Source organism: Lampris incognitus, chromosome 1 (assembly GCF_029633865.1).
Source record: "Lampris incognitus isolate fLamInc1 chromosome 1, fLamInc1.hap2, whole genome shotgun sequence".
Classification (NCBI taxonomy): domain Eukaryota; kingdom Metazoa; phylum Chordata; class Actinopteri; order Lampriformes; family Lampridae; genus Lampris; species Lampris incognitus.
Genome location: NC_079211.1, coordinates 127,245,263 through 127,272,489, shown reverse-complemented (window position 1 = coordinate 127,272,489; position 27,227 = coordinate 127,245,263). Strand labels below are relative to the sequence as shown.

At 43.4% G+C, this 27,227-nt stretch overlaps 1 protein-coding gene across 1 annotated transcript in view; it reads right to left on the bottom strand.

Moving 5' to 3' along the window:
* The window catches only part of abca2 (ATP-binding cassette, sub-family A (ABC1), member 2), a 220,575-nt gene that overhangs the window by 90,974 nt on the left and 102,374 nt on the right, over positions 1-27,227 (bottom strand). The window contains exons 6-14 of the mRNA XM_056296979.1: positions 23,510-23,623; positions 23,114-23,290; positions 17,262-17,483; positions 14,797-15,188; positions 13,591-13,750; positions 10,653-10,781; positions 9,601-9,768; positions 8,628-8,724; positions 7,541-7,714 (exon numbers count right to left, since the gene is read on the bottom strand). Coding sequence (XP_056152954.1) covers positions 7,541-7,714; positions 8,628-8,724; positions 9,601-9,768; positions 10,653-10,781; positions 13,591-13,750; positions 14,797-15,188; positions 17,262-17,483; positions 23,114-23,290; positions 23,510-23,623 — 1,633 coding nt within the window. The remainder of the gene's footprint in view (positions 1-7,540; positions 7,715-8,627; positions 8,725-9,600; positions 9,769-10,652; positions 10,782-13,590; positions 13,751-14,796; positions 15,189-17,261; positions 17,484-23,113; positions 23,291-23,509; positions 23,624-27,227) is intronic.

The following is a 27,227-nucleotide window of genomic DNA, read 5'->3' as shown; positions in this document are numbered from 1 at the left end:
CAGATAGAAGGTGCAGGTGGCCAACATGTTCCTTACCAGGGTTATATCCAAGCCCTCATCTCCTTCCCCAGCAGCATCACTGGCGTAGCTGAACAGGTCTCTTCATTAGTTCTCATTGTGCCAAATTGCCATTTTAACACTCAGATTCCCCTATTGATTGGAACCAATGTCCTTGACAGATTATATGAAGGTGGCATAGAAAAGCATGGAAGAGAATTCTTACAAAGGCCCAATATCAATAGTGACTGTATCTTGCTGTTCCAGCATGTTGCCCTTAGTCATCAGGAAGAGATTTCAGCCAATCATGTTAAGTTGCATGGACGCCATCCTGTCACCATTCCACCAGGAAGAAAAGTGTCTGTCTTTGGAGATGTCAGAATGAAGAAACATTTCCCACGTTCCCTTTTCGTGGTCGAATCCCCTGAAACCGTTTCCTTACCTGGTGGAGTGTTCGTTGAAAATTCCTTGATAGAAACTCCACTTCGATCTTTAAACAAGATTCCTGTCATTCTCAGAAATGTGACTGATCGTAGTGTCACACTGCATCCAAGGCAGGTGATAGCTGAAATGATGGTAGCACAGTATGTGATGCCGTCTGAATCCCAAAATATGACTGTGCCTGACATCCCTCAGTCTCAGAGTAACACCACCAACTTTGATTTGGAAGATTCCCCCATTCCAGAAGAGTGGAAAAAACGGATCACACACCAGCTGAACAGCATGCCAGAGGTGTTTGCTGTTGATGACTTGTCTCATGGTCATACAACTGCAGTAAAACATCGCATCCGACTCCAGGATGAGGCCCCTTTTAGAGAGCGACCCAGACCCATTCATCCCTCTGACAGAGAAGCTGTCAAACAACATCTAAGAGAGCTGCTAGACGCTGGAATTATTCGCGAGTCAGAGTCTCCATTTGCTTCCCCCATAGTCGTTGTCAAGAAGAAGAATGGTGCAATAAGACTCTGCATAGATTTCAGGAAGCTGAACACGAGAACGATCAAAGATGCCTATGCTCTCCCCAACATCGAAGACACCTTCTCTGCTCTTAGTGGAGCCAAATGGTTTTCTGTCATGGATCTGAAGTCAGGGTACTATCAAGTAGAAGTTGCAGAGGAAGATAAGCACAAGACCGCTTTTGTCTGCCCTCTAGGCTTCTATGAGTTTAATCGTATGCCCCAAGGTGTGACAAATGCACCAAGCACCTTTCAGAGACTGATGGAGAAATGTGTTGGAGACCTGCATCTCAATGAAGTACTAGTATTTCTTGATGACCTGATTGTCTTCTCTGACACACTAGAAGAGCACGAGGCCAGATTGATGAAAGTGTTGAACCGGCTCAAAGACTATGGCCTAAAGTTGTCCCCTGAAAAATGCCATTTTTTCCAGACTTCTGTTAAATACCTTGGCCATGTTGTAGATGCCAATGGAGTCCACACAGATCCAAGCAAAGTCTCTGCTTTGAGAGAATGGCCTCAACCCACCAACAGAAAAGAGCTCAAATGCTTCCTAGGATTTGCTGGATATTACCGACGTTTTGTGGAAGGGTACTCTAAAATAGCAAAGCCATTGAATGCTCTAACTGCTGGCTATGTTGCTCCAAGGAAAAGAGGGAAGATTTACAAGAAGGACAGGGTCAAGACTTCCATCAATCCCACCTTACCTTTTGGAAATGAGTGGACTGAAGAGTGTGACGTTGCTTTTAGAACTCTCATAGATAAACTGACTTCGGCCCCTGTTCTTGCCTTCGCCAATCCCAATCTTCCTTACGTCCTGCATACTGATGCCAACCGCGATGGTCTCGGTGCTGCGCTCTATCAGGAACACGATGGGAAGCTGAGGGTTGTAGCTTATGCCAGCAGAGGACTATCCAGAAGTGAACAAAACCATCCTGCCCACAAGCAAGAGTACCTCGCCTTGAAATGGGCCATCTGTGAGAAATTCCATGATTACCTCTATGGAACAGAATTTCAGGTTTTAACAGACAATAACCCCCTAACTTATGTGTTGACCACAGCAAAGCTTGATGCAGCAGGACATCGCTGGTTAGCCGCTCTGTCAACCTACAGATTCACCATAAAGTATAGGGCTGGGATCAGCAATCAAGATGCCGATGGGTTGTCCAGAAGACCCCAGAGTCCGTCAGAAGAAGATGAGGAGTTCAAGCAGGAGAAAGCGAGGATAGAAGAGCTGAAGCAAAGGGTTTTGGATGGAGAAAGCAAAACTGTTTCTGGTGACATGCTGTCTGCTTTATGTCAACGCCACTCTGTGACCACTTTGGCTGACTATTTGCAGCCAGAACTCCCCATTCTTGCTGAATCCTTAGCTTTAGATGCTTCTGCCATCCCTGATGACTTTGTGTTCTCTGGACAAGGCACCCTCCCTGGAATGACTCACAATGACTGGTATCAGTCTCAAAGACAGGATCCATCTATCAGACGTGTGATCAGTTTCATTCAAGGAAACCGAAAACCCACTTTTCCAGAGATGTCCTCTGAACTGTCAGAAGTCAAGCTGCTCCTTAGAGAATGGAATAGACTAGAGCTTATAGATGGAGTACTGTTCAGGAAATGTCTTGATCGTGGGAATCAGATCTATCAGCTGGTGCTGCCTAGTAGCTACAGAGAAAGAGCATTGCAAGGCCTTCATGATGAAGTCGGTCATCTTGGCGCTCAGCGTGTCCTTCATCTTGTTCGTTCCAGATTTTTCTGGCCAAAGATGTTTCAGTCTGTTGAACAGAAGTGTAGGACTTGTGAAAGATGCGTGAGGCGGAAAGCCAATTCCCAGCATGCTGCTCATATGGAGAATATACAGACCAGTTATCCCCTTGAACTGGTGTGTATGGATTACCTCTGTATTGAGCCTGATAGTAAGGACACTAGAAACATCCTCGTCATCACGGATCACTTCACCAAGTTTGCCGTTGCCATCCCCACGAAAGACCAAAAGGCGAATACGGTTGCCAAAACACTGTGGGAAAACTTCATTGTACAGTATGGTTTTCCAAGTCGCCTTCTCAGTGACCAGGGGAGAGATTTTGAATCCCACACCATCAAGGAGTTGTGCTGTCTGATTGGAACCGAAAAGATCAGAACCACGCCATACCATCCACGTGGAAACCCTGTCGAGAGATTTAACAGGACCCTTCTCAGCATGCTCGGGACGCTAGAAGACAAGGATAAATATCATTGGAGGGACTTTGTCAAACCGCTAGTCCATGCATACAATTGCACGAAAAATGACACCACAGGCTACTCTCCATATGAATTGTTGTTTGGTAGACAGCCAAGACTACCCATTGATCTGGTTCTAGGTCTTACACCAGACCAAATTGGATTCAAGTCGCATTCAGAGTATGTTAAACATCTTCGACAGCGCCTCCAAGACAGCTATGCACTTGCTTCTGAAAGCTCTAAGAAGATGGGAGAGAAGAATAAAGCCAGGTTTGATAAAAAGATCAGAGCCGCAGAACTTGTTACCGGAGATAGAGTTCTGGTGAAGAATGTCAATTTAAGAGGAAAACATAAACTTGCGGACAGATGGGAAAAGGAAGTCCATACTGTGGTGAAGAGGATGGGAGATGGCCCAGTGTATGTCGTCAAGCAAGAACAGGGTGGAGGTCCACACCGTACCCTTCACAGAGACCTTCTTCTGCCCTGCGGCTTTCTACCTGTTACAGATAAAGTCTCAGAACCTGACACAAACTTACCAACAAGGAGGCTGAGACGCAGGGAAACAGTCTCGCAGCAGACCAGGCATGACAATATTGTTGACCCAGATATGCCCAGCAGTGACGAGGATGAGGATTGCTATCCACAGATCTCCACAAGGTTTCCCCAAAGCATTAGGACAACCACACAGGCCACCCCTCTAGCACGTGCCACGGAACTGTTGAACCCAGTCGGGTTGAATCCAAGTCCGTCGGAGTTCTCCCAATCTGACAGTCCACTCCTTAGTGAAGTACCCCATACCCCTGAGTCTGTTCACAATCAGTTACTTGAAAAGAAACCAATTGGGCGTGAGACAGAAGTAGTCACAGATGAATTCTCTCAACCTGTTCGAAGACACTTACCTGAGGGAGACCCCGCATCATCTACTACTGTTGTACCTCAATTTGGACCTATTGAAGGACGTTCACCTGAAAACAACCCACTTGAACCCGAGAGTGCACCGCCCACTGGTGTGACAGGCCAGGCTGACCTGTCTGACGGAAACCCGTCTGAGAGCGAACCGATCAGAAGATCTATCAGAGAAAGACATCCCCCTGAGAGACTCTGTTATGGTGAACTAGGAAGACCTTTAGTCCTAGCCATGGCCTCATTTTTCGAAAGTTTGGGCAGAAATGTCCCTGATTCTTCTAGAGTGCCCTCTGCAAGACCATACAGTGTTTAGACGCATGCAGAGACTGATGCGGTTTAGAGGGGGAGAATGTAACCCACATGATTACATGTACCCTGTGACGTATGTAAGTTCCACGAGTAGCCTCTAGGAGGCACACGAGCTACAGAGTTTAAACCATGCAAACAACCGTCGACAATAGAGAAGAGAAATACGGATATTTAGAAATATGGACAACTTTAACTATGGATACCTGAATTATTGATATTTGAACTACGGATATTTGAGCTACAGGACATTTGAACTACGACAAAAAATATCCCTCCCACGAAGCTTCCTTGGTGAGCCACTAGCCAAAGCTAAAAAGTAAACAGCTTTCTGTGTTCCATGTAATCATAGCCATTTACGTAGGATGTCTTGATTTTATCCAAAGACAGATGATCTCCCGTTGAAGGAAGAAGGAAGACTCTTTTCTCTTGTGTTTTGTACGCTGCTGGAATCCTGACTGGTTTTTTTAGTACCCCGAACAACCCCCCTTGCGACACCCTTTTGGAACCCTTGGATACCCCCTTTGGATTGCCCCCATCATCGCCCTGGATTTGGATTCATCATCATCGCCTCTACATTAACTTGCCCCTGTGATTGTGGTAGGATCTGGACATTGCACCTTGCACAGATTGGAAGACTGAATCATTCCCCCTTTTCTTTTCTTTATTATTTTCTTTGAGTGCACTCATACTTTATTTTGGATTATTTTCTTTAATTTGTTAGTGTAGAATATGGCTGCATAAGTAATATATTAGAAGGGTATAAAATAGAATATAGATAGATATAGACAATAAATAGAATATCAGGAAGAACTTTTAAAAAGTATAATAGAGTAAAATATATATATATATAACACATCTAATTTAGTATTGATATTGAAATAACTTTACTTTGAACTGTTGAAATAAATTGGTTTTTTTATTGTAAACTATACCCACGAGTGTGTGTGTTGTCTTTGGGGTGAGTACTAGAATCCGGTCTAGAAAAAAACCTACACCAATCTCCACTGAACTTAGACATTAGACTGTAAACTGTCCCTGCGCAAGCATAGGCCCATTCCCCTGTCGTGCAGGTTACACGAGCATCTGATCAGTCAGTGTATCTCCTTGTTATCTACAAAGGCTCTGCCTCCAACAAAGTAGGCAATCTTCTCCTGACGGACTTGCTTGATTATTGGTCACAATCGGTTCCATTTTTTCGTGATCCTCCGGAGTGAGAGCCTCCTTGAAGCGGAGATTTCTTTGCTTCAGGTACTCAAGAGTGTTTGGACATCTTCCAGACCATGTCACGAAAATGCATCATAGAAAACTGAAAGACGATGTCGCGGGCTTGTGCTTTGGCTGGGTATTTTCTACCAAGCCTGTGAACCGAATCAATTACTACCTGAAACTTCTCTTTATAGCCTGGAGCCACGTTTTGGCATATGTCGATCACCTTCAGTCTCACCTCCTCCCCTTCTTCTTCAGGGAGACCGCGTAGGCGAAGATTCCACCTCCTTTTACAGCGCGCCAACTCCAAAACTTTGTTTTCCAAGGACTGGATTTTTTCTTCGGCCTTGCTGACTCTATCCACCATGTGTTGTATTGTACCTTTTATAGCTTGCATGTCAGCAGAGAGGAAGTTGATGAAGATTTGAGTTCCTCAATAGATTTTCCAATCGAAGAGCCTTGCTCCTCGACAGCTAGCTTGCCGTTTCTTGTTCCATTTTCCCTTTTTTTGAGAGAGGCGATTTTTTTTTGTTGGGAGTAGCAGGTGAGCGACCTTCACTTTTGTGTTTAGCTGAATAACTGTGAGACATTACTTCAAAACAGCTGAATAAGTCTCTGATGCTACTTTTCTGTGTAAGTTGGAGAAAAGTTCCGAAAAAGCGTCTACCACTCTGCCGCCATCTTGGCTGTTCCAACCACCAGGAAGTACGTTTTCACATTGACAAATTGTTCTCCAGTGACATCACAAGCAGACACAGTATGGCTGACATTTCAGAGACACACAAAAGACTTTTCAGTATTATGGCTGCTAACGGAGTGTTGTTCCAACAACATTCATCCTTCTATCCATTATCCGAACCGCTTATCCTGCTCTCAGGGTCGCGGGGATGCGGGAGCCTATCCAAGCAGTCATTGGGCGGCGGCAGGCGGGGAGACACCTTGGACAGGCCGCCAGGTCATCACAGGGCCTACACTCACACACACATTCAGACCTAGGGACAACTTAGTAGGGCCGATTCACCTGACCTACATGTCTTTGGACTGTGGGAGGAAACCGGCGCACCCGGAGGAAACCCATGCAGACACGAGGAGAACATGCAAACTCCACACAGAGGAGTGGCGGCTGGTATTAAAAAATTTTTTTGGGGGGGGGGGCGCGATTTACCGTGGCACAGCACACCTGACCACTGCTTTAATGTCCACGCAGTCACAGAGTTATTAAGGACAATGTAGCCTATAGATTTTATCAGGGTTCGTAGACGGTGGATGATTGATTGTCGAGACAAGGCGTCATGGTGGGTGTGAACATGATTGACAGCCATGAGAATTGTCCAATCACATTAGCTCAAAAAACATTAAAACAATACCAATTCGATGCCAATAAAAATGGGAGTGTCTGGGGCACACAGCTGCGCCCGATGGAAAATCTGAAGAAACCAATTAGACAGCAGCCTCAGGTCACCTGCTCGCCAAATGAGGGCTTACATAAGGTGTCGTTTGGCCGCCCCTCACCCAGGAAGTATATATGTATTCAGACAGAATTCAACAAAATACCATTTGGAACCAATATTTAATGGCTGCTGACAGGTGCTCACAGACTGAAAAACACTTTTATTTCATAATTATTTGCATTATACGACTAAATTATATTTAACATGTTTAAATAGATTTTAATCTCTTGATATTTGAAGGGGGCGGTGCCCCAGCGCCCTGTACTGGCCAGCCAACACGACCAGGGACAACCCCCAAGGTTGGACTACCCCGGGGCTCGAACCCAGGACCTTCCTGCTGTGAGGTGACCGTGCCCCCCCCCCCCCACACACACACACACAGGATAATTTTTGAAATTGTGATTGTTTCCCTTTAAATCACTTTTCAGGCCCATCACTCATTCTCACTACATGAATACACCTGCAACCACTAGGGGAGCAATGGACTCGTGCCTGTACCTTGGATCCAGACAAATCCATAGAGGAAGTAGAATTTTCCCCCAGTGTTGGGACCTGGACGCCAGTAGGCTCGGCGGATCTCGTTGGTCTTCTCTGTGAAGCTTGAATTCTGTCTGATTTTGTATAGGACGTGCGGTGGCAGGGAGCCATCTTTGTTAGTCTGAAAAATTACACCTAGGAGAGGAGGAGGAGAACGTCTGATGATTAAATGGGCTGGGATGTGTGCCACACCACATTCGGCGCCACAGGTCTGAAATCAGCTAATGGCCACATCTTTCATCTTTCTCTCCTGTCCATACTTCTACTGGTCTCTACTATGTACTGCCACATTGAAAAAGTGCTACACAAATAATAGTTAAACAAGTCATTACAGATATCATTATAATTTGTAATCTAATTTCCACTCGACTTTGTGAGTAAAATGTTTTAGTACAGATGACCCTTTAACAAATCAAACTTTTAACCTCGTCGAGTTGAACACATCCCAAAGACCTCTAGAAGTTGGAATATCTTCAACTTTTGGTGATAGTGTTTGGTGCTTTAAAATGGTTTTCATTTTGCGTCATTGCAACTCGGGATGCAACCAACAATTATTTTCATAGTCATTAATCATAATCATTAATCTATTGATTTTTTTTATCAATCGGTTAATAATCTAGTCTGTTAAGTCAAAAATTCTGACGACTGCCCATGGATGATGGTCAGAGGAGTAGCACAGCTGGATCTAATAGTGAATGAGTAATGAATCACTGCAAATTAACCCCCCAAGTTTTTAGTTTACGAATGCATGTACAAGATAATTTTTTGCTATGGAGAACAATATTGAAATGCTCACAGAAAAACAGTTGCAAGAAATATTTGAGAATTGATATCTTAGAGACCCCCTCCCCCCCAACTTCCCAACTCATGCTCCCTGTATTGCCACAAGAATGCCCCCGTAATCTGTACCGATTACCTGCTACCAGCTAAGAAAAAAATAGAAAGATAACATTTATGCTGCTTATAGAGCCTTGGTACTACATTCAGCTAACTGACCTACCCATGACAATAACTGAACATGTACATGCAAATTGTGGTACTGACTCACTAGCAAACACAGACACATTGTCCTGGTAGGCTTGGTTCAGGGTGTAGTTGACGATACTGTCTTCATCTGGAAAGCCCTTGAAAATGTCCACACTAACCTAATAGGAGAGAGAGAGGAATATTTTTTAGACTCCTAAGGAATAATCTTCCTATTTATAGAGCTGAGCGTCCTATGCAGTCTCTCCACTCATGTTACTGCTGAGTAGCTGTTTGCACTTAAGATCAATAGCATCAATACAGAATGGGGTTTCTTTCCTGCTTCCTGGTTTGGTCAAAGCTATCACGTTAACAGCTACAGTATCTCTCACCAAACATGACAGAGGTCAACATATAGCTGAGAGTAATGACCATGGCAAATGATTTGACTCCTGTCATCTTTGATGCAGACATTGATAACTGATATATTTATATGCATTATTACAATACTACCGCCACTATCATCTGTCAGTACAATACATTGAATAATTTATGTCTTCAGTGTCAGTTGTAAAGTTACTGATGATGACCTGCGCCTGGAACTCCTACACAGTTGGTGTTTTTCACTCCTGCAATGTCTATTGCACCGACTATGCATGACTATGCATCTGCAGGACTGACCATATACTATACGTATCTCTGCAGGGTAATGACCTTGTATTGTAATAACTTAATCCCCAACAGTCATATTCCTTCTCCGTCTAACCCATAATTTCCCATTTTATTGCAGCTTCAATATCATCTGTGTATTATAATGCTTAGTCAGTTTTACTGATTCTGTCTATCTTTTGTAACTCCTAAGAAAGCCACTTGATAAGGCACATAAGGTTTTTTTTTATTCTCTCTTGCACATTATTTTTAATCCCCAGTCTTTTCACTCTTCTTGCTATATTTTTTTGTCCTTTTTCTTAATCATTCTAGCATTGTTCCAACCTGTAATTTTTATGTGCAATTAATTACACCAAACTAAAGTTCTGTGCCCTGTATGCTATTCAAACCTTGGACATGAAATGCGTCCAGCCACAGGCCGCGTTGTCTATGGTGTCCAGCTGTTCCAGCAGGGTGGAGGTGTTGGGGAGGCTGTAATTTCCCTCCAGTAGGATCTGCATCAGTTCACTGTCGGTGGCGTTGAGCAGCTCTGGGTGTCTGCGGAGCTCTGAGGACAACTGGACAGTGGAGAGGATACGTTTTTGTTTTTTTACAAATTGAGTTTTATTTTCATTCCTATTTTTATAGTTATCACCATCCTGCATATTTGTTATGTTATCATTTTACTCACCAGCTTCATTTTGGAGGTTTTGGATAATGGTGCAAAGCTGGATACAGCTTTGTAATGCTGTCTTACAGTGCTAAAGTATATGAAGGTCTGACATCAACAAGTCCAATTTAATATTTGCAAGTTAAACAAAAGGAAAAGTTGAAAGTTTATACTTAATATGTCCAGTATTGTCAATGGTCCATCGTATTGGTGATCTACTTCCTGGTTCAACTTGCAGGAATGAGCAGCCTATACTTACCATAGGTAGTAGTAACCAATGATTAACTACCCAGTCAGCACAATAGAGAAGTCATAGATAATGGGAAATCATGAACATGGTCTAACTGAGACACTAGAGGGTTTCTTGGACAGGTTTGAGACTTGTGTTCCATGGCATCATAAGACACCAATGTTAAGGTGAATCCAGTGCTGGTACCATGTCCAAAATTTTCAAAATGAAGCCAGTGAGTAAAATGATATCATAACCAATATGCATGATAGCAAAAACTGAAAATAAGACTCAGGTTGTAAAAAAAACAAAAACAGAATTGCCCTTTAATGCTTTGACATCTGTGTGATAAACATCTGATCAAAGTAGCCTAATGGGCGCCATTTATTCTCTCCCATTCTGTTGTCAGGCTTAATGGGAGGGTATTGATGGGAGAGAGATTTTTCCATAGCCGGATATTTTATAGGCGTCATTTTTTTTTTCGTTTCCATTTCCCATTAGTTGATGTTGCCATAATGATTAGGCAATCTTACTAATTTGCTATGATGAAACGTTGTGCCTACCTGCTGTAGCCATGCCAGGTGGTTGTGCAGCCTGCCCTCCTCCAGAAAAGTCCTTAGCTGGGCAGAGATGTTCAGCCAGACCCGAGCGTAGTGAGTCACATTCCCCACAAATGCAAATGTCTCATTGGCCTAAGAATAATATAGGGAGTACACAACTGTTTTTACCATTTATGCTAATATTAGTTTATTCACCTATTTGTTCAATTCATTTCCAGTGGCTATACACTTTGTTTTTGACATGTACCCCTCACCTACCCACCCACAAACAGACCCTCTGAGACACACACACACACACACACACACACACACACACACACACACACACACACACACACACACACACACACACTTTTGAGGACACTCGTTGACTACATTCATTCCCTAGCTTTTAACTCTAACCTTAACCCTAAACCCAAGACATAACATTGAAATAGCAGCCAAAATGCCTTCACTTTGCAAAAATATCCTCACTCTAATGACTAAAACCTCAAATTGGTCCTTACAATTATAACTGAACAAAAACGCACAGACACACACAGACATTCCCTCGCTTGCTTCCACACACTGACCAGAATCAACACCATTCATGATAGGAGATCTGTGTGTTGTGGGAACACAGAATCGATAGCTGGTTGTGCCAACATTGCTGTGTGCACTTGGACTGGCACTGAAATCTATTGGGACAGTTTAATCAGGTGAGTCACCAGCTTCCTGTGGACGTGTTTTTGCTGGCGGTGCACAGTGCATGATCAATGTTGTGTGAGAGATACAAATGATGACACTATTCTTACAGATTACGGTTTACTCTGGAGTCCCTTATGATTTATGGGGAAGAGTCTTGGGTGCTCGATGCAGCATTCATCAATGGAGATGAAACAGCACAAGCAGTTTTATCACAGATAAAGTCTTAATATTAGGAAACAAATCAACAACAGAGTAAATAGCTGAAAGACCTTTCCAAGCCAGCCAGTGTTAAGCTCTTGCTTGGTCTCAAAAGAAATCTACTTTCAGCATACTTAATTTAAAGCTGTTTGGAAGTAACACAGTTCATGTGGAATTAATTTTGTAAAGTTACTGAGAAAAATGCGGTAAATATAAAATAATAGCAAGCCAAAAAATGTATAAATAGTCTAATTCAGACCTGTCAAAAATTGTCTCCATTTTTCTTCAGTGAGCATGCCATGACTTACGTGCACGCAACGCACATTGAATGACAAACACTTCCTGTTGTACCTGTATGTCAATCATTCTGTGACCTGACCTACTGAAGCAGCACAGTAGAACCACAACACTGAAAAGCCCCACCTGTCCTGTCCTGTCCAATTCCCGGTAATTGTGGGGAGTGTAAACTCAAAACGTATGTCCACAAATACATACACAAATCCTATGATGTCATTACCATCTGGTGGTCATACAAAAAAAAAGACAGTTGCATGGGTAATTTTTTTGAAACTTGAGAAAAGAACATAAAGTACCAAGCTATGATGGCATGTGTTCAGATGAAGAAAGTAAATTGAGTTTGAGAGGTCTTTTTTGATTGTAGATCATTTTTAAGGCTTGCAATTGTTTTCTGCTTAAAAATTACTTTTCACTAACAAAGTTTAAACTAACATAAGCTTACAAATTTCAGTCTGTATGTTCAGCCAACAGGCATACACCTACTACTACTACTACTACTACTTTCGGCTGCTCCTGTTCGGGGGTCGCCACAGCGGATCATGTTTCCATCTCTTACTGTCCTCTGCATCTTCCTCTGTCACACCAGCCACCTGCATATCCTCCCTCACCACATCCATAAACCTCCTCTTTGGCTGTCCTCTTTTCCTCTTGCCTGGAAGCTCCATATTTAGCATCCTTCTCCCAAAATCATCCAAACCATCTCAATCTTGCCTCTCTTGCTTTGTATCCAAACTGTCCAACCTGAGCTGTTCCTCTAATATAATCATTCCTAATCCTGCCCTTCTTTGTCACTCCCAATGAAAATCTTGGCATCTTCAACTCTGCCACCTGTGGAGTACAAAATGTACTCCATATGCACTCCGTATGTACTCTGTAGTTTTCTACTTCTCTGTGTGTATGAAACTTCTCACTCAATGCAGACACACATACCCATTGTTCTCATGCGTGCCCCCATGGGGTCACATAGCCACTTTATCATAATTGCTTCCCTTTTGCCATGTCCCAGGCACTGGGACAGCAAAGATAAGAGTAATGGACATACAGACACTCACCACTCACAGAACATGATTAACTCAGATGTTTTCGTGCATTCCTTTGTCACAGAACATGATTAAGTCAGATGGTTTCCTGCATACCTTTGTAAGACGACACCTTAGTTAATGCAGGAAACATAGTGTATGACGCGACGGACTGTTCTATAAAATACCACTACCTCCAGCCCAGAGGCAGAGCATATCCACACAGACGAACCTCTGTGTGGCCTTATGTCTCTCCATCTGCAGATGCATTAAATATTCTCTGTTTGCTCCAATATTTGTGCGGTGATTATTCTCCCCAGAGGTTGCCCGGGCAAGAGACCATTAAAAGGATAAAGGACAATCCACAACACACCTCCATCTCCACCTCCTGTCTTTTCGTCAGTGTCACTGTCTCCAAACCATACAGCATAGCTTGTCGCAAATCACTCCTGACACTCTTCTCCACCCACTCCACCCTGCCTGCACTCTCTTCTTCACCTCTCTTCTGCACTCCTCATTACTTTGAACAGTTGACCCCAAGTATTTAAAGTCATTCGCCTTCGTCACCTCTACTCCTTGCATCCTCACCATTCCACTGTCCTCCCTCTTGTTCACACATATGTATTCCATCTTGCTTCTACTGACTTTCATTCCTCTTCTCTCCAGTGCATACCTCCACCTCTTCAGGTGCTCCTCAACCTAATGCAAAACCTCGACTGAGCACAGCATCATTTACTTGCCTTCTGAATCACTTTATCCACCTGGGAGCCAATGGGAGAGTAGAGGATCTTGGGATTTGTAGTCATCAAGTGCACCAATAAACCCAGATTCCTCTGTTCTTTGCTAGTGAAGCCCAGAGAACTCATATTCCCCTGCTTCAAAGCCTCCGGCTCAATGATCCTGAAAGTGCAGCAGGAACAACCAGTTAACAGTCTCTGATATATAACAGCCTCTGCCACATTCTTCCTCTTTACAGAGGACCTATCTGCTGCCCTCTAGTACATGTGAACTTAATCTACTGTATATAACACATCTTTTATTGTACAGATTTGTTTAAACAAGGACGCAGTATCATAGATGTGAAGCACAACTGCTGTGTGACTTTATTGTGAACAGAATGATACAGGATCATTGTCTTGAAAGCCATTTTATTTATTTTGTCATTGTAGTTTCTTACAATGAATTTGTTCTCTGCATTTAAGAGCAGTGGGCAGCTGCGGTGCAGTGCCCGGGGACCAACTCCAGTTCTTTTCCTCTTGCCTTGGTCCAGAGCACAGGCAGGAGTATTAACCTAACATGCATGTCTTTTTAAGTTTGCAATTGAAAGTATGTGTATTGACTGCAAAACCTTTATCTAAAGATGGATTTCTTTGAGCATGTTAAAAGTGATAGAGCACGTCTAACTTGTATCTCTGTTGATGGCATTTCTGTGACAGCCTACCTCGAATGAAACCACATGGGCAATACCAAGTGAAAGAATACAAGGGACAGGCTGAGAGAGAATATTGGTAGTGGTAGGGGGGTGCGGGGGGGGGCAGAAAAAAATACATTCTGCCAATTTTTTTACCAATAAAGATTATGTTAATAAGAAAGTGAAATGGTGAACGTGTTCCAGAAACATGTATTTTAGATGCACTCACTCACAGAAATTTTTGGAGATGTCACACCCACCACCTCCACCATATCTACACAGATGGTACAGCTAAACACGAGACTAAACATCAGTTAGTGAATGAGCAAAAACCAGGTTCATGAGGTGTTTCACATCTAAAAAAAAAACACACACACACACTTGTCCACATCACTACTTTCACTGCTTCTCACAGTGTATTTCAGTATATGTTTGGAAGGGATATTTTTACTTGGCAGTGATCTGCCTGCTATCATGACAGAAAATAACTTTTCCTTTGATGCGATTTGTGGATCAAACCATTCTCCCTCCGTACCTGTTGTTCCCACACAGGATCGGCTGAAGTCCCGCCCAAAGTTGCACAAAAGCAGAAAACTGAGAATGGGGATTCTCTGGCTCCTCCTTCCCTGTTCCTCCTCTTTCTCCCCCGCCTCCCTTACCACTTCCCTCGGACCCTTCCTCCCCTTCTTCTCCAGGGATGTCGGTCATGTTGGGTCCCCATGTGGTGGTGTTGAGGGCCCAAGAGGTGAGGTTAGTGGGTGAGGCAGAGGCGTGGCCAGCACAAGCTCCTTTGGGCAGCAGACGGGCCAGGCCAGAGAGGAGGTCCACGTCCTTGAGGAGCCTCTCCAAATCCGCTAGGTCTCTCTGCAGAGCCCGGAGGCTGGCCCGAGAGAGCGGGGTTGAGGAGTTAGACTGCTCCAGATGGAGCTGGAAGAAGGGAGGGAGGGAGATGGGAGAAAATAAAGGAAACAAAGAAGGTTAGCAAGAAAAACCTTTACGTAATCCTGAATGATTTTGCTGACTTTGCACCCCCTTGTGTCCAAAAATGGAAGTGTTTTGCAGATGAACGATTTCACTTAAGCATTGTCTCTTGTCACAAAGAGCTATATTCACCCTCTGGTAGCTCATGCATTTGCTTTTTATAGAAAAGTGAATTGTAATTGTGTTTTGGAAAAGACAACTGTTGGTAAGACATTCAGTGATGAAGTAATGTATGTCTAATTGTCGCAATGTGTGCTGTTAATCATTTTGTCTGATTTCACTGTGAATCCAACCTGGAAAGAAACTTTTGGAAAGAGCAACATCCAGTCTGCTTGCTGATGGTCTCATTTGCTTTTGTTGGTCATGTAGCATTAAAAACAAATTGAGACTGATACATATTCAGTGAAAAACTCCTCATATCAACTTTAACTTACACCAATAGTGATACAAGATAATTGCACTGGTCAAAGAAGGTTGAATCAGTTCATCCGCACACGTTTATGGACAAATACGTTTCATTACTTAAGATAGTGATGAAACGTTGTTGTCCTTCTCCTCTCTTCGATTGGCTGTGCACTTTTTGGGCGTCTTCCTGGCTTTGACAAACGCCCAGTTAGGATAATCACACTTAACCAAGGCCTGTTTAATGTGGGATTTCTCCCCTTCCCCGGCTCCTGTGTCAGTGGGGACATTGTCAACTTGGTGGTACAGCATCCTGATGACTCCTAGTTTGTGCTCCAGTGGATGATGAGAGTCAAACCTTAAGTACTGATCCGTATGTGTTGGTTTATGGTAAACATCAATCAAATGTCCCCCATCACCAATTGCAATTTCACAGTCTAAGAAGGCTAACCTGTCATTTTTCACATCCTCTCTGGTGAACTTGATGTGGTTGTCCACAGAGTTAATGTGGTCAGTGAAATGTGGTACATCCTGAGATTTAATTTTAATGTAGGTTTAAGAGTACATCTATCGCCATATTACAATGCTGTGATTGCAAACATTCCCAAATCCTCTGTGAATAGTACATATGGCCATTGAAACACTAGTTAATGGTCACACCCATATTTGCATATGAAACTGGTCGTTGGTTTCGATCGTTATGCAACTGTATTGTTTATAAAGGTGGGGATACCTGCAGTCAGTTTAGACTGAAGAGGTCACTTAGTAGATGAGTGATGAAACATATTTGTCAATAAACGTTGTATCAAGATGAACTAATTCAACCTTCTTAGATTTTCTTACTTGGATTATTGAGCATGCATCAAGGCATATCTGCACTGGTGTTTTAGCACTCTTAATCTTAGAGATTCAATCAAAATTAATTACAGTCTCCAGTGTTATGTTAGCAACCTCCCCACTGCTAAAAAAAAAAAATCATGAGATGCGGTTGAATCTGCGGTTTAGCTATTGATGTGGTAGTATCTGTTGCCAAAGGTCTCTGACAAACTTGTTTAGCCACATCTGCTTATTTACCAAAATAACTCACCATACAACATACCAGAAACAATGAATCACACTGGGAGTAACTCCATATTCAGGTCATGTCAGACATTTTGTAATTACGAGATGAGCACAAATAAATGGCAAACCATCGATGCCATTACCAGCTGGAAAGGGTGGAGTTTCAAATTTCTGAGGTGTGATGTTTTGAGGTGTGTTGGTGGTAAGAAACACAGACAGTTTAGTGAGGATTGCGCCTGTGATAGAGGGTAAGGATGAACATTCACTCACAGGCAAGATGCATGCACAAGTAAAGCCTCAGCACTTCTGCACTAGCTCAGAAACGTGATAAAACATCAACTTCATATCTAATATGCAGCCATTCTCTTTATTTTGCAGGAGCACAAAAATCTCTGTACCTTCTTACTGTAGGGAAAGATCAGGATCATGAACAAATGAAATTTACCCCAAAATAGGAGCTTCTGCTGATGATTTGAAGGTAGCAGACATGTTGGTGACAACTCAGGAGAACAATGAAACAGGAAATCTTAAACACAGGCATGAGGGCTTTTGTACCTTCTCAATGACCCTCTGCATGTTTATCTGATCTCGTAGCTCTTCGCTCATCTCCATGAACCACTGCGACCTTTGACCTTCCTCCCCATTGCACACTATGCCACGATAGGCTTGCAGCACTGACTTCTGTTTCTCAGGGACCAAAAAGATCTTACTCAGCTCATTAGTCCCACCCTGTCCGCAGGTGAGCTGCTCCAGCATGGAACCAGTCAGAAGGACCCCCTGTGAGATAAAGGAAAAACAGTTGGTTGGAATGAAACTGAACATTTTACAAATATGTTCAGGGTTGTTTGTTTTCTCATTATTGAAGTGATCTGTGTCACTTTATTTTCTATTTCAGATGACCTTAATGTGATTCTATCATGTGTTGCTAAGTATGTATATGTTCTCTTAACTATTGTTTGTGCATGTGATGCAAAACTAACGTTCATGCGAATGGACAATTAAGCATCATCTTAACTTATCCTTTTTCCTTATTATTTTTTTCATCCTAAGTATTTCTATCAAGCTGTAATAGTCAGATGCCACCAGGAAGCACTGGTTATACTTCCTGTTGTTCTCAAGTGGCAATATATAATCCATTGCTCTTTTTTATTTTCTAAGATATCCAAGACCATTTTCAATGGTAAAAAAAAAAAGGAAAAAAAGCCAAGCTCTGAAAACTATCAGGCACATGCAACAAAGTGTGCTTTCCACAAGCTCACTATGGTTGATTGTTAACTTTTGAAGGGGTATACCAACACTTCAAATTAGACAAAATACATGAAATAATTATTTCTAATTATTATGATCATTACTGGTTAAACCCAGCCACTGAGGATGCACAAGCCAGTGCATTCTTAGTGCCGCTCCCAAGCCCAGATAAATGGGGAGGGTTGCATCAGGAAGGCCATCTGGAGTAAAATCTTTGCCAAATCAAATATGCAGATCATAAACCAGATTTCCATACTGGATCGGTCAAGGCCTGGGTTACCAACGACCGCCACCGTACTGTTGGGCAGCATGGTGATGGTGGAAACTATGCTACTGTTGGGCGAAGGAGAAGGGGAAGGTATGTCCAGAGGCAACGGGAGGGGAGGAAGGGTAGGAGTGGAGGTGAGAGTCAGAATGTTGAATGTTGGCACTATGACTGGTAAAGGGAGAGAGCTGGCTGATATGGAAAGAAGAAAGGTAGGTATACTGTGTGTGCAAGAGATCAGGTGGAAGGGCAGTAAGGCCAGGAGCATCGGAGGTGGGTTCAAACTCTTCTACCATGGTGCAAATGGGAGGAGAAATGGGGTAGGGGTAATTCTGAAGGAAGAGTACGTCAAGAGTATGCTGGAGGTGAAGAGAGTGTCGGACAGAGTGATGAATATGAAGCTGGAAATCGAAGGTGTATTGATGAATGTTATCAGCGCATATGCCCCGCAAGTTGGGTGTGAGATGGAAGAGAAAGAAGAATTCTGGAGTGAGTTGGATGAAGTGGTGGAGAGTATACCCAAGGGGGAGCGAGTGGTGATTGGAGCAGACTTCAATGGGCATGTTGGTGAAGGGAACAGAGGTGATGAGGAGGTGATGGATAGGTATGGTGTCAAAGAGAGAAAAGTGGAAGGATAGATGGTGGTGGATTTTGCGAAAAGGATGGAAATGGCTGTGGTGAATACATATTTCAAGAGAGGGAGGAACACAGACTAGGAGACTTGGTGGTGGAATGAGGAAGTACAGGAAAGTATACAGAGGAAGAGGTTGGCAATGAAGAAGTGGGATAGTCAGAGAGATGAAGAAACTAGACAGGAGTACAAGGAGACGCAGTGTAAAGTGGAGAGAGAGGTGGCAAAGGAAAAGGCGTATGGTGAGTTGTATGACAGGTTGGACACTAAGGAAGGAGAAAAGGACTTGTACCGATTGGCTAGACAGAGGGACCGAGCTGGGAAGGATGTGCAGCAGGTTAGGGCGATCAAGGATAGAGATGGAAATGTGCTGACAAGCGAGGAGAGTGTGTTGAGAAGGTGGAAGGAGTACTTTGAGGGGCTGATGAATGAAGAAAATGAGAGAGAGAAAAGGTTGGATGAGGTAGGTATAGTGAATCGGGAAGTGTGGTGGATTAGCAAGGAGGTAGTGAGGGCAGCTATGAAGAGGATGAAGAGTGGAAAGGTAGTTGGTCCTGATGACATACCTGTGGAGGCATGGAGATGTTTAGGAGGGATGGCAGTGGGGTTTTTAACTAGATCGTTTAACACAATCTTGGAAAGTGAGAGGATGCCTGAGGAGTGGAGAAGAAGCATACTGGTACCGATTTTCAAGAATAAGGGTGATGTGCAGAGCTGTAGCAACTACAGAGGTATAAAGTTGATCAGCCACAGCATGAAGATATGGGGAAGAGTAATAGAAGCTAGGTTAAGAGGAGAGGTGATGATTAGCATGTAGCAGTATGGTTTCATGCCACAAAATAGCAACACAGATACGATGTTTGCTTTGAGAATGTTGATTGAGAAGTATAGAGAAGGCCAGAAGGAGTTCCATTGTGTCTTTGTGGATTTAGAGAAAGCATATGACAGGGTGCCGAGAGAGGAGGTGTGGTATGGTATGAGGAAGTCAGGAGTTGCAGAGAAGTGTGTAGGAGTGGTGCAGGATATGTATGAGGGAAGTGTGACCATAGTGAGGTGTGCAGTTGGAATGACAGATGGGTTCAAGGTGGAGGTGGAATTACATCAAGGATCGGCTCAGAGCCCTTTCTTGTTTGCAATGGTGATGACAGGTTGACGGATGAGATCAGGCAGGAGTCTCCGTGAACTATGACGTTTGCGGATGACATTGTGATATGTAGCAAGAGTAGGGTGCAGGTTGAGAGCCTGGAGAGGTGGAGGTATGCACTGGAGAGAAGAGGAATGAAAGTCAGTAGGAGCAAGATGGAATACATATGTGTGAATGAGAGGGAGGACAGTGGAATGGTGAGGATGCAAGGAGTAGAGGTGACGAAGGCGAATGACTTTAAATACTTGGGGTCAACTGTTCAAAGTAATGAGGAGTGCGGAAGAGAGGTGAAGAAGAGAGTGCAGGCAGGGTAGAGTGGGTGGAGAAGAGTGTCAGGAGTGATTTGCGACAGAAGGGTACCAGCAAGAGTTTAAGGGAAGGTTTACAGGATGGTTGTGAGACCAGCTATGTTATATGTGTAAGGACCTCTAAAATCTACTGTACATACTTTGTGGTACTTCATTTACCAGCATGCTTTGTGTCTTAAACATTTCCTATGTTCTTATAAGTTTCTAAACACGTAAACCAATGGAATGTATTTGCTCTTTGTATTTTTATTTGAATTTTGTTATTAGCCAATGATGTGGTGTGGAGTTGTTATGCCCGCGAAATCACGAGGTTCGCAACGGTCGATCTCCTCATGGAGAGGGAGGAGTTAGGCAGTCCGAGGAGTATGACGAAGAGAGAGGGCCATTTTTCTGCTGCTCCGTCTAAGTACCCATTTCGCGGAGACTTTATACACAGCCCGTGTACTAGGCCCGCATTTGAGGTCAGGAGTGTTGCGATTGGCCCGCGGTCGTATGCTTGCTGGTGGGGTTGTTTTTGTATGCCAATTATTTTGTTTATGCCCCATAGCCAGTTTCACCGCTAGCTAGCTAAGTGGATTTAGCATCCAGTGCTAGTACGTTAGCCAACTAGAGTTGTGGAGGCTAGCCAGAAGTCATCGGGCTGCGCTGGACAGCGATCTAACCAGGGGAGCCGCTCTGCTCCTTTCCTGGGACCTGTCTGCTGTTGAAAGAGGACTCGCTTCATTTGCTCTCTGGCGCTGGGCCCACCAGAGGACCATTATCTTCACCAGGGTTGTCTGAACATTGCAACTTGTGGCCATCTTGCGGGTGGAGGCCGCTACCGGGGAGTCGACACGTGCCAGCTGCTAGGCTAGCACTACGCCTTCCATCCTCTGGACTGCACACAGCCTTCCGGTCGAGGGAGCGATGGGTTGTGAGCAACCCGAAAATTTCATTTATACTGACACACACACACACACAGACACTTTTATCTCTTCACCTGGGCATTGTAGCGGTGGCTGCCTTGCCCTCTGCTCAGAGAACTGCTTTAATGTGCACCAATGGGCCCCAACGGAAAGCGCTGGGTATTTTTGTGTTCTTTTGATACTTTCTTCCTGTTTATTGTGACCGGTTGTCACACCCTGTGTAATTTCAATTAATGTTTATTTAATCAACAATACTACACTCGTGTGGTACTCTCTCTCTCTCTCTCTGTCTCTCTGTCTCTCTCTCTCTCTTAGTATTATCAAATGAATCCTATTATTATTAGTTATATTTCGGGTGTATTGGCAGCTCATTTTCCGCATATGCAAAGCCTAGGTTACTTATAGAGTGCTGGTAATAAGCTTGTACAGTAATTCAGTACACAGCAGGGTTATAAGATTTGCATTAACCACATGTTTGTTTAATTCTGGGAAGATACACCATTCACTAGCCTTAGGTAAGTGTAGTATTTTCACAGTGGAGGCACCGCGCTACTAAATTTATTATTATCTTGGTTAATTATTGCTATTATCAATTATCACTAATATTGTCATTAGTGGCACTAGCCTACTAGTACACAGGAGGTTCAGCCAGCTCACCATTCCACCGCTGAGAACTCAGGATCCGGTTGCGCTATTGATTTGTATTGTAACACTTTAGTAACTGGTAGCATTAGGCTTTTGTCTTGTTTAAATGTGCTTGGTGTTGCCCGCCAGTGAAAAAGGGGTTACATATGGTTTGGAGACAGTGGCACTGATGAAAAGACAGGAGGTGGAGCTGGAGGTGGCAGAGTTGAAGATGCTAAGATTTTCATTGGGAGTGACGAAGAAGGACAGGGTTAGGAATGAGTATATTAGAGGGACAGCTCAGGTTGGACAGTTTGGAGGCAAAGCAAGAGAGGCAAGATTGAGATGGTTTGGAGGATTTTGGGAGAAGGATGCTAAATATGGAGCTTCCAGGCAAGAGGAAAAGAAGAAGGCCAAAGAGGAGGTTTATGGATGTGGTGAGGGAGGACATGCAGGTGGCTGGTGTGACAGAGGAAGCTGTAGAGGACAGGAAGAGATGGAAACGGATGATCTGCTGTGATGACCCCTAATGGGAGCAGCCAAAAGTAGTAGTATGATCATTATTGGTTGAAAATATTATGTGAATTGTTGATGGTACAGTGGGTGATTACTGATGGCAAATTGAAAATTAATTAGGAAAATTAGCCAGTTAATCAATAATAGAGGAACATAGACTTACTATCTTACAAAAACAAAACTGACAAAAATAAATATTTTCCCATAGCTTAGGTTTGACTGCTGCAAGCCAAGTGAATAATATCTACAATCTTTCTGCATGTGGCAACAAGAGCAGACAAGCTTTGTGTGTGTGCCCGTATTCGTGCACGTGCGTGTGTGCATGTGTGTGTGTAATGCAAAGTGATAGGAGCACAGCACCAGAATGAACAGGAGCACAATTTTGAGAATCTGTACCAGCTGGTAAAAATATTTCTAGAAAAAAATTATCAAGTTAAGAGTTACCAATATAACAAAATGGAAAACTGAAAGTAAAGAGGGAACGAGTCAAGTGAAGAAGTGAAAACCTGTATTTGGAGAAGAATAAGCATATGGGATTTTGTGCATAAGCCTTCCAAGCAATGAGAGACAGCGCTGAGCCAAAATCTGTGGCGCATAATCAGACATTTTCTGCATTTACATCCGCCTATTGTTTATGAAAGCTCCAGGTGTCCCAACAGATAAGCCTTTCAACCCTGAACCCTTTCGATTGGAACTAAAAAAGAAGAAAGTGGGTGCAGTAAAAAGAGCTTCCTGATGGACATGGAGCCTGATTCATTTGGTATACCTCCACATCCTTCAGCCCCTGCGGGTCACTTCTCTGGTTTCCTCCAACTCTCTGCAGGCCCAAAGCCTGCGACAGGAGTCTGAGCAGAGCCTGCCGGTGGGACGCTTTGGTGGGGTCATGCAAAGCTTTGTTGATAAGGCCTCCATCCAGACTATGTAACCCCCCGAGAAACTTCTCCTGGATAGAAGGAAGGAAAAGAAACAATCACAACTGAAAACAAAATACTCTGTGGATGCTTTTCCCCCCAATATGTTGTCAAACAAGTTGATAGAACTGTTATGTTGGAAAGATGGGTTTCAACTGTCTCTGAGCCATTTGTGTGTGCATGCTTAACTTGTATGTGTGTGTTTGAGTGAGAGAAAGTGCGTGTATGTGTGTCCATTTGTAATAATTTACCTCATAATGTAGGACATGGTCTCCAGGCTTGTGCCCGTAATCTTTTGCCCCATGAACCAAGCTGTGTCCTGCCGCACCATCTCTGGCATACATACCAAACAGAAGGTGGTATACCTACAATTTTCATGTGAAAAGAGTGATTTGAGAAAATATGTTTCTCTTTTTCCTACTCTTGCTACCTCTTTAAACTGTATGCACATATAGTTAACCCTTTGAGATGAACCCCTGATTTCTGAGCCCAAGGCCAAAAATGTCCCAGGCTAAAATGGCTGCAGCTGTTGCACACTACTGAATATCTAGTGTGTTGGTGTGGTCTCCCCAGACAGGTAACAGAAAGGCAGTTTTGCTGAAGTGCCTGTTGTAACCTGAGGTTTACCGAAATGAATTGGCAGAAACTCAAAACACGCTGTTAAATTAATGTTGCCTAAAACAGAAATCAGTATTTGAGTGAAAATAACTTCCTTTGGCTTTGTCTCTTGAGCCTCAGACTCACTGGAGCTAGTATTGGCATAAGTATTACCAGTTGCCTCTTTAATTTTTTTTTTACATTTTTTTTTTGGCATTTCCTGCCTGGATTAGATGGCAATAGTCGAGATAGATAGGAAAGGCAGGGGGGAGAGAAGGGATGACATGCAGCAAAAGGCAGCCCAGGCTGGATTCAAACCCAGGCCACTGCGGTAAGGACTCAGCCGTATGTGGTACGCGCTCTACCAGGTGAGTCACCGGGGTGCCCCTGCCTCTTTAAATTTGATTAAATGGCATCAAAATGTGAGCACTTTACATTATTCTTATTATTTATATATATACACGGATCTCCAAAATGCCCATTTGGAGTCTATAGGTGACCACTTTCTACAAAATGGTATTACAGGCCGTTTGGAGTGTACCAAGACAACACACTTTTGTATCTTTCATCTAGTTGGCCCCCGCACGTGACAAGGTTAAGTATGTGCACGTGACCATCAATGAGAAAAAATGTGTACACACACCATAACCCCCCTCCAACACACACACACACATACACACGCACAAAGGTCAAATAAGTATGTTAATATTCCAAACATTGACAAACACACACACACACTTGCCAATTTATTAAGTACAATGATTTCTTCAAGGCATACATTTAAAAAATGATGGAGACATTCTGCGTTCCATTCCATCTCATCTCCCGAAGGTTAAGATGTAGAGTTTTTGCAGGCCATTGGAGTAGACTAAAGTGACAATCATGTTTCTGGAACCACCGTGTCAGATTATACAAGCACCGTCTTCTTATTCTGGGCTGACGGGAGTGTTTACCCGCTATTCATTGCTTTAGCCCATCTTCTGCTCTGTTTAACAAGTTGTGTTAAACACAAGTGCCCTTCTGCACACCGCTCTTCTCTGTTATTCGCATCCTTGTGGCCTTTCTATTAGCTTGAATGAGTCTTGTCGTCCACCTTAGATCTCTCATTAACAAGGCACTTTAGTCCAAGTAACTGTCACTGATGGTTTGTTTCTTTTTCTCATCCCACTGTTCTCAGTAAACTACAGACACTGTGAATGCATCAAAATCCCAAGAGGACAGCTGGAACCACCACGTCTGGCACTAACAATCATACCACATTCAAGGTCAAACAGATCAATTGTCTCATCCATTCAAACATATAGTGGAACAGTAAATGAACCTATCAATCTGGTCTGTGTGTTTTTTCCCCGCCTTTTCTCCCCAATCGTATCCGGCCAATTACCCCACTCTTCCAAGCCGTCCCAGTCACTGCTCCACCCCCTCTGCTGATCCAGGGAGGGCTGCAGACTACCACATGCCTCCTCCAATACATGTGGAGTTGCCAGCCACTTCTTTTCACCTGACGGTGAGGATTTTCACCAGGGGGACGTAGCGCGAGGGAGGATCACGATATTCTCCCCAGTTCCCCCTCCCCCCTAAACAGGTGCCCCGACCGACCAGAGGAGGCACTAGTACAGTGACCAGGACACATACTCACATCCGGCTTCCCAGCCAAAGACACGGCCAATTGTGTCTGAAGGGACGCCCGACCAAGCAGGAGGTAACACGGGGATTCGAACCAGCGATCCCCATGTTGCTAGGCAATGGAATAGCCCGCTACACTACCCAGATGCCCTGGTCTGGTTTATTTACTTAGGCACGGCTATGTGATGTGATGTCTGGAGGAGCAGGATGTTTGCTTAAGCAGGTTGGTGTACATAATAAAGTAGCCAACAAGTGTATATGCACACACACACACACACACACACACACACACACACACACACACACACACACACACACACACACACACACACACACACAACACAACACAACACACAACACATTTCAAGCCTGTCAGGGAAAAAATATTTAAAAAGCAAAGACAAGAGTGGACCGTGTCAGCCAAGATAATGGAGAGAGTAACAGGTTGGACAGAAACCAAAGGGAAGTGGATGGTTTTCAGGAGGGAGCCAATGACTGCTGGGATAGGCTCCAGCATCCCCACAACCCTGAGAGCAGGATAAGCGTTTGAATGATGGCTGGATGGATGGATGGATAAGATGAAAAACAGATGATACAATTGCTTTGGTTGATATAGGTTAACTTAAGCACAATTTATCAATCATTTTTCTCAAGTTAATTCATGCTGGGATAGGCTCCAGCATACTGTGACTCTGAGTAGGATAAACGGTTTGGATAATGGATGGATGGAATAATGAGCTTATTGATATTTTACCTTTCATATTACACATTTTGAGCTGCTGTTTGGCGTAACAAACTAAAAAAAAAATCTTACCATTTTTTTTAGGGAGTTGTTCCTTATCTGATGTGAGGGTCTAAGGATAGGATGTTGAGTTGCTGTAAAGCCCCTTGAGGCAAATTTGTAATTTGTGATATTGAGCTATACAAATAAAACTGACTTGACTTGACTTGACCATGACTAGTGGCACTTTCCAGCTAATATGAATCACTTAATATTATTATTGGTGATAACGATGACTACTGTGCCCTTAACTTACTTAAAGACCAGTACTGTAGATTTAAACTGTTGTGCCTGCACTAGACATCACATATGATGTCTAGTGCAGGCATCTCTCAGTGTCATTTCTGTTACACTGATATATGGCACAGTCCATCTACTTGTAACCTAACTCTCAAAAGGCACGCTTACACTAAACACAATTGACATGCACTCTTCCTCATGATATGCAGCAGATATAGTAGTACTACTCCTACTACACTTTCATATGCGTAGTAGTACTATCATTATATGATTACTATGTAGCACATACGCTACTAATACTTCACATAGTATTATCATATGTTTACTATTTTGTAAATGTACTACAGCAACCTCACAAAGGAATCATAAACCTCATAAAGTAATACTATGATACCATTACTATGTAGCACTATATGATGTCTGTTAGAGGTATACAAATTTACCTGCTAAGTGCTGACTCTCTTATAAGTCACCTCAGATAAACGCATGTGCTAAATAAGTAAGTGAAAATGTAACTGCCATCCATTATCCGAACCACTCATCTTGTTCTCAGGGTCGCGGGGATGCTGGAACCTATCCCATTGGGCAGCGGGCGGGGAGACACCCTGGACTGGACAAGCCGCCAGTCCATCACAGGCCCCCACCCCCACACACACACACACCTAGGGACAATTTAGAATGGCCAATTCACCTGACCTACATGTCTTTGGACTGTGAGAGGAAAC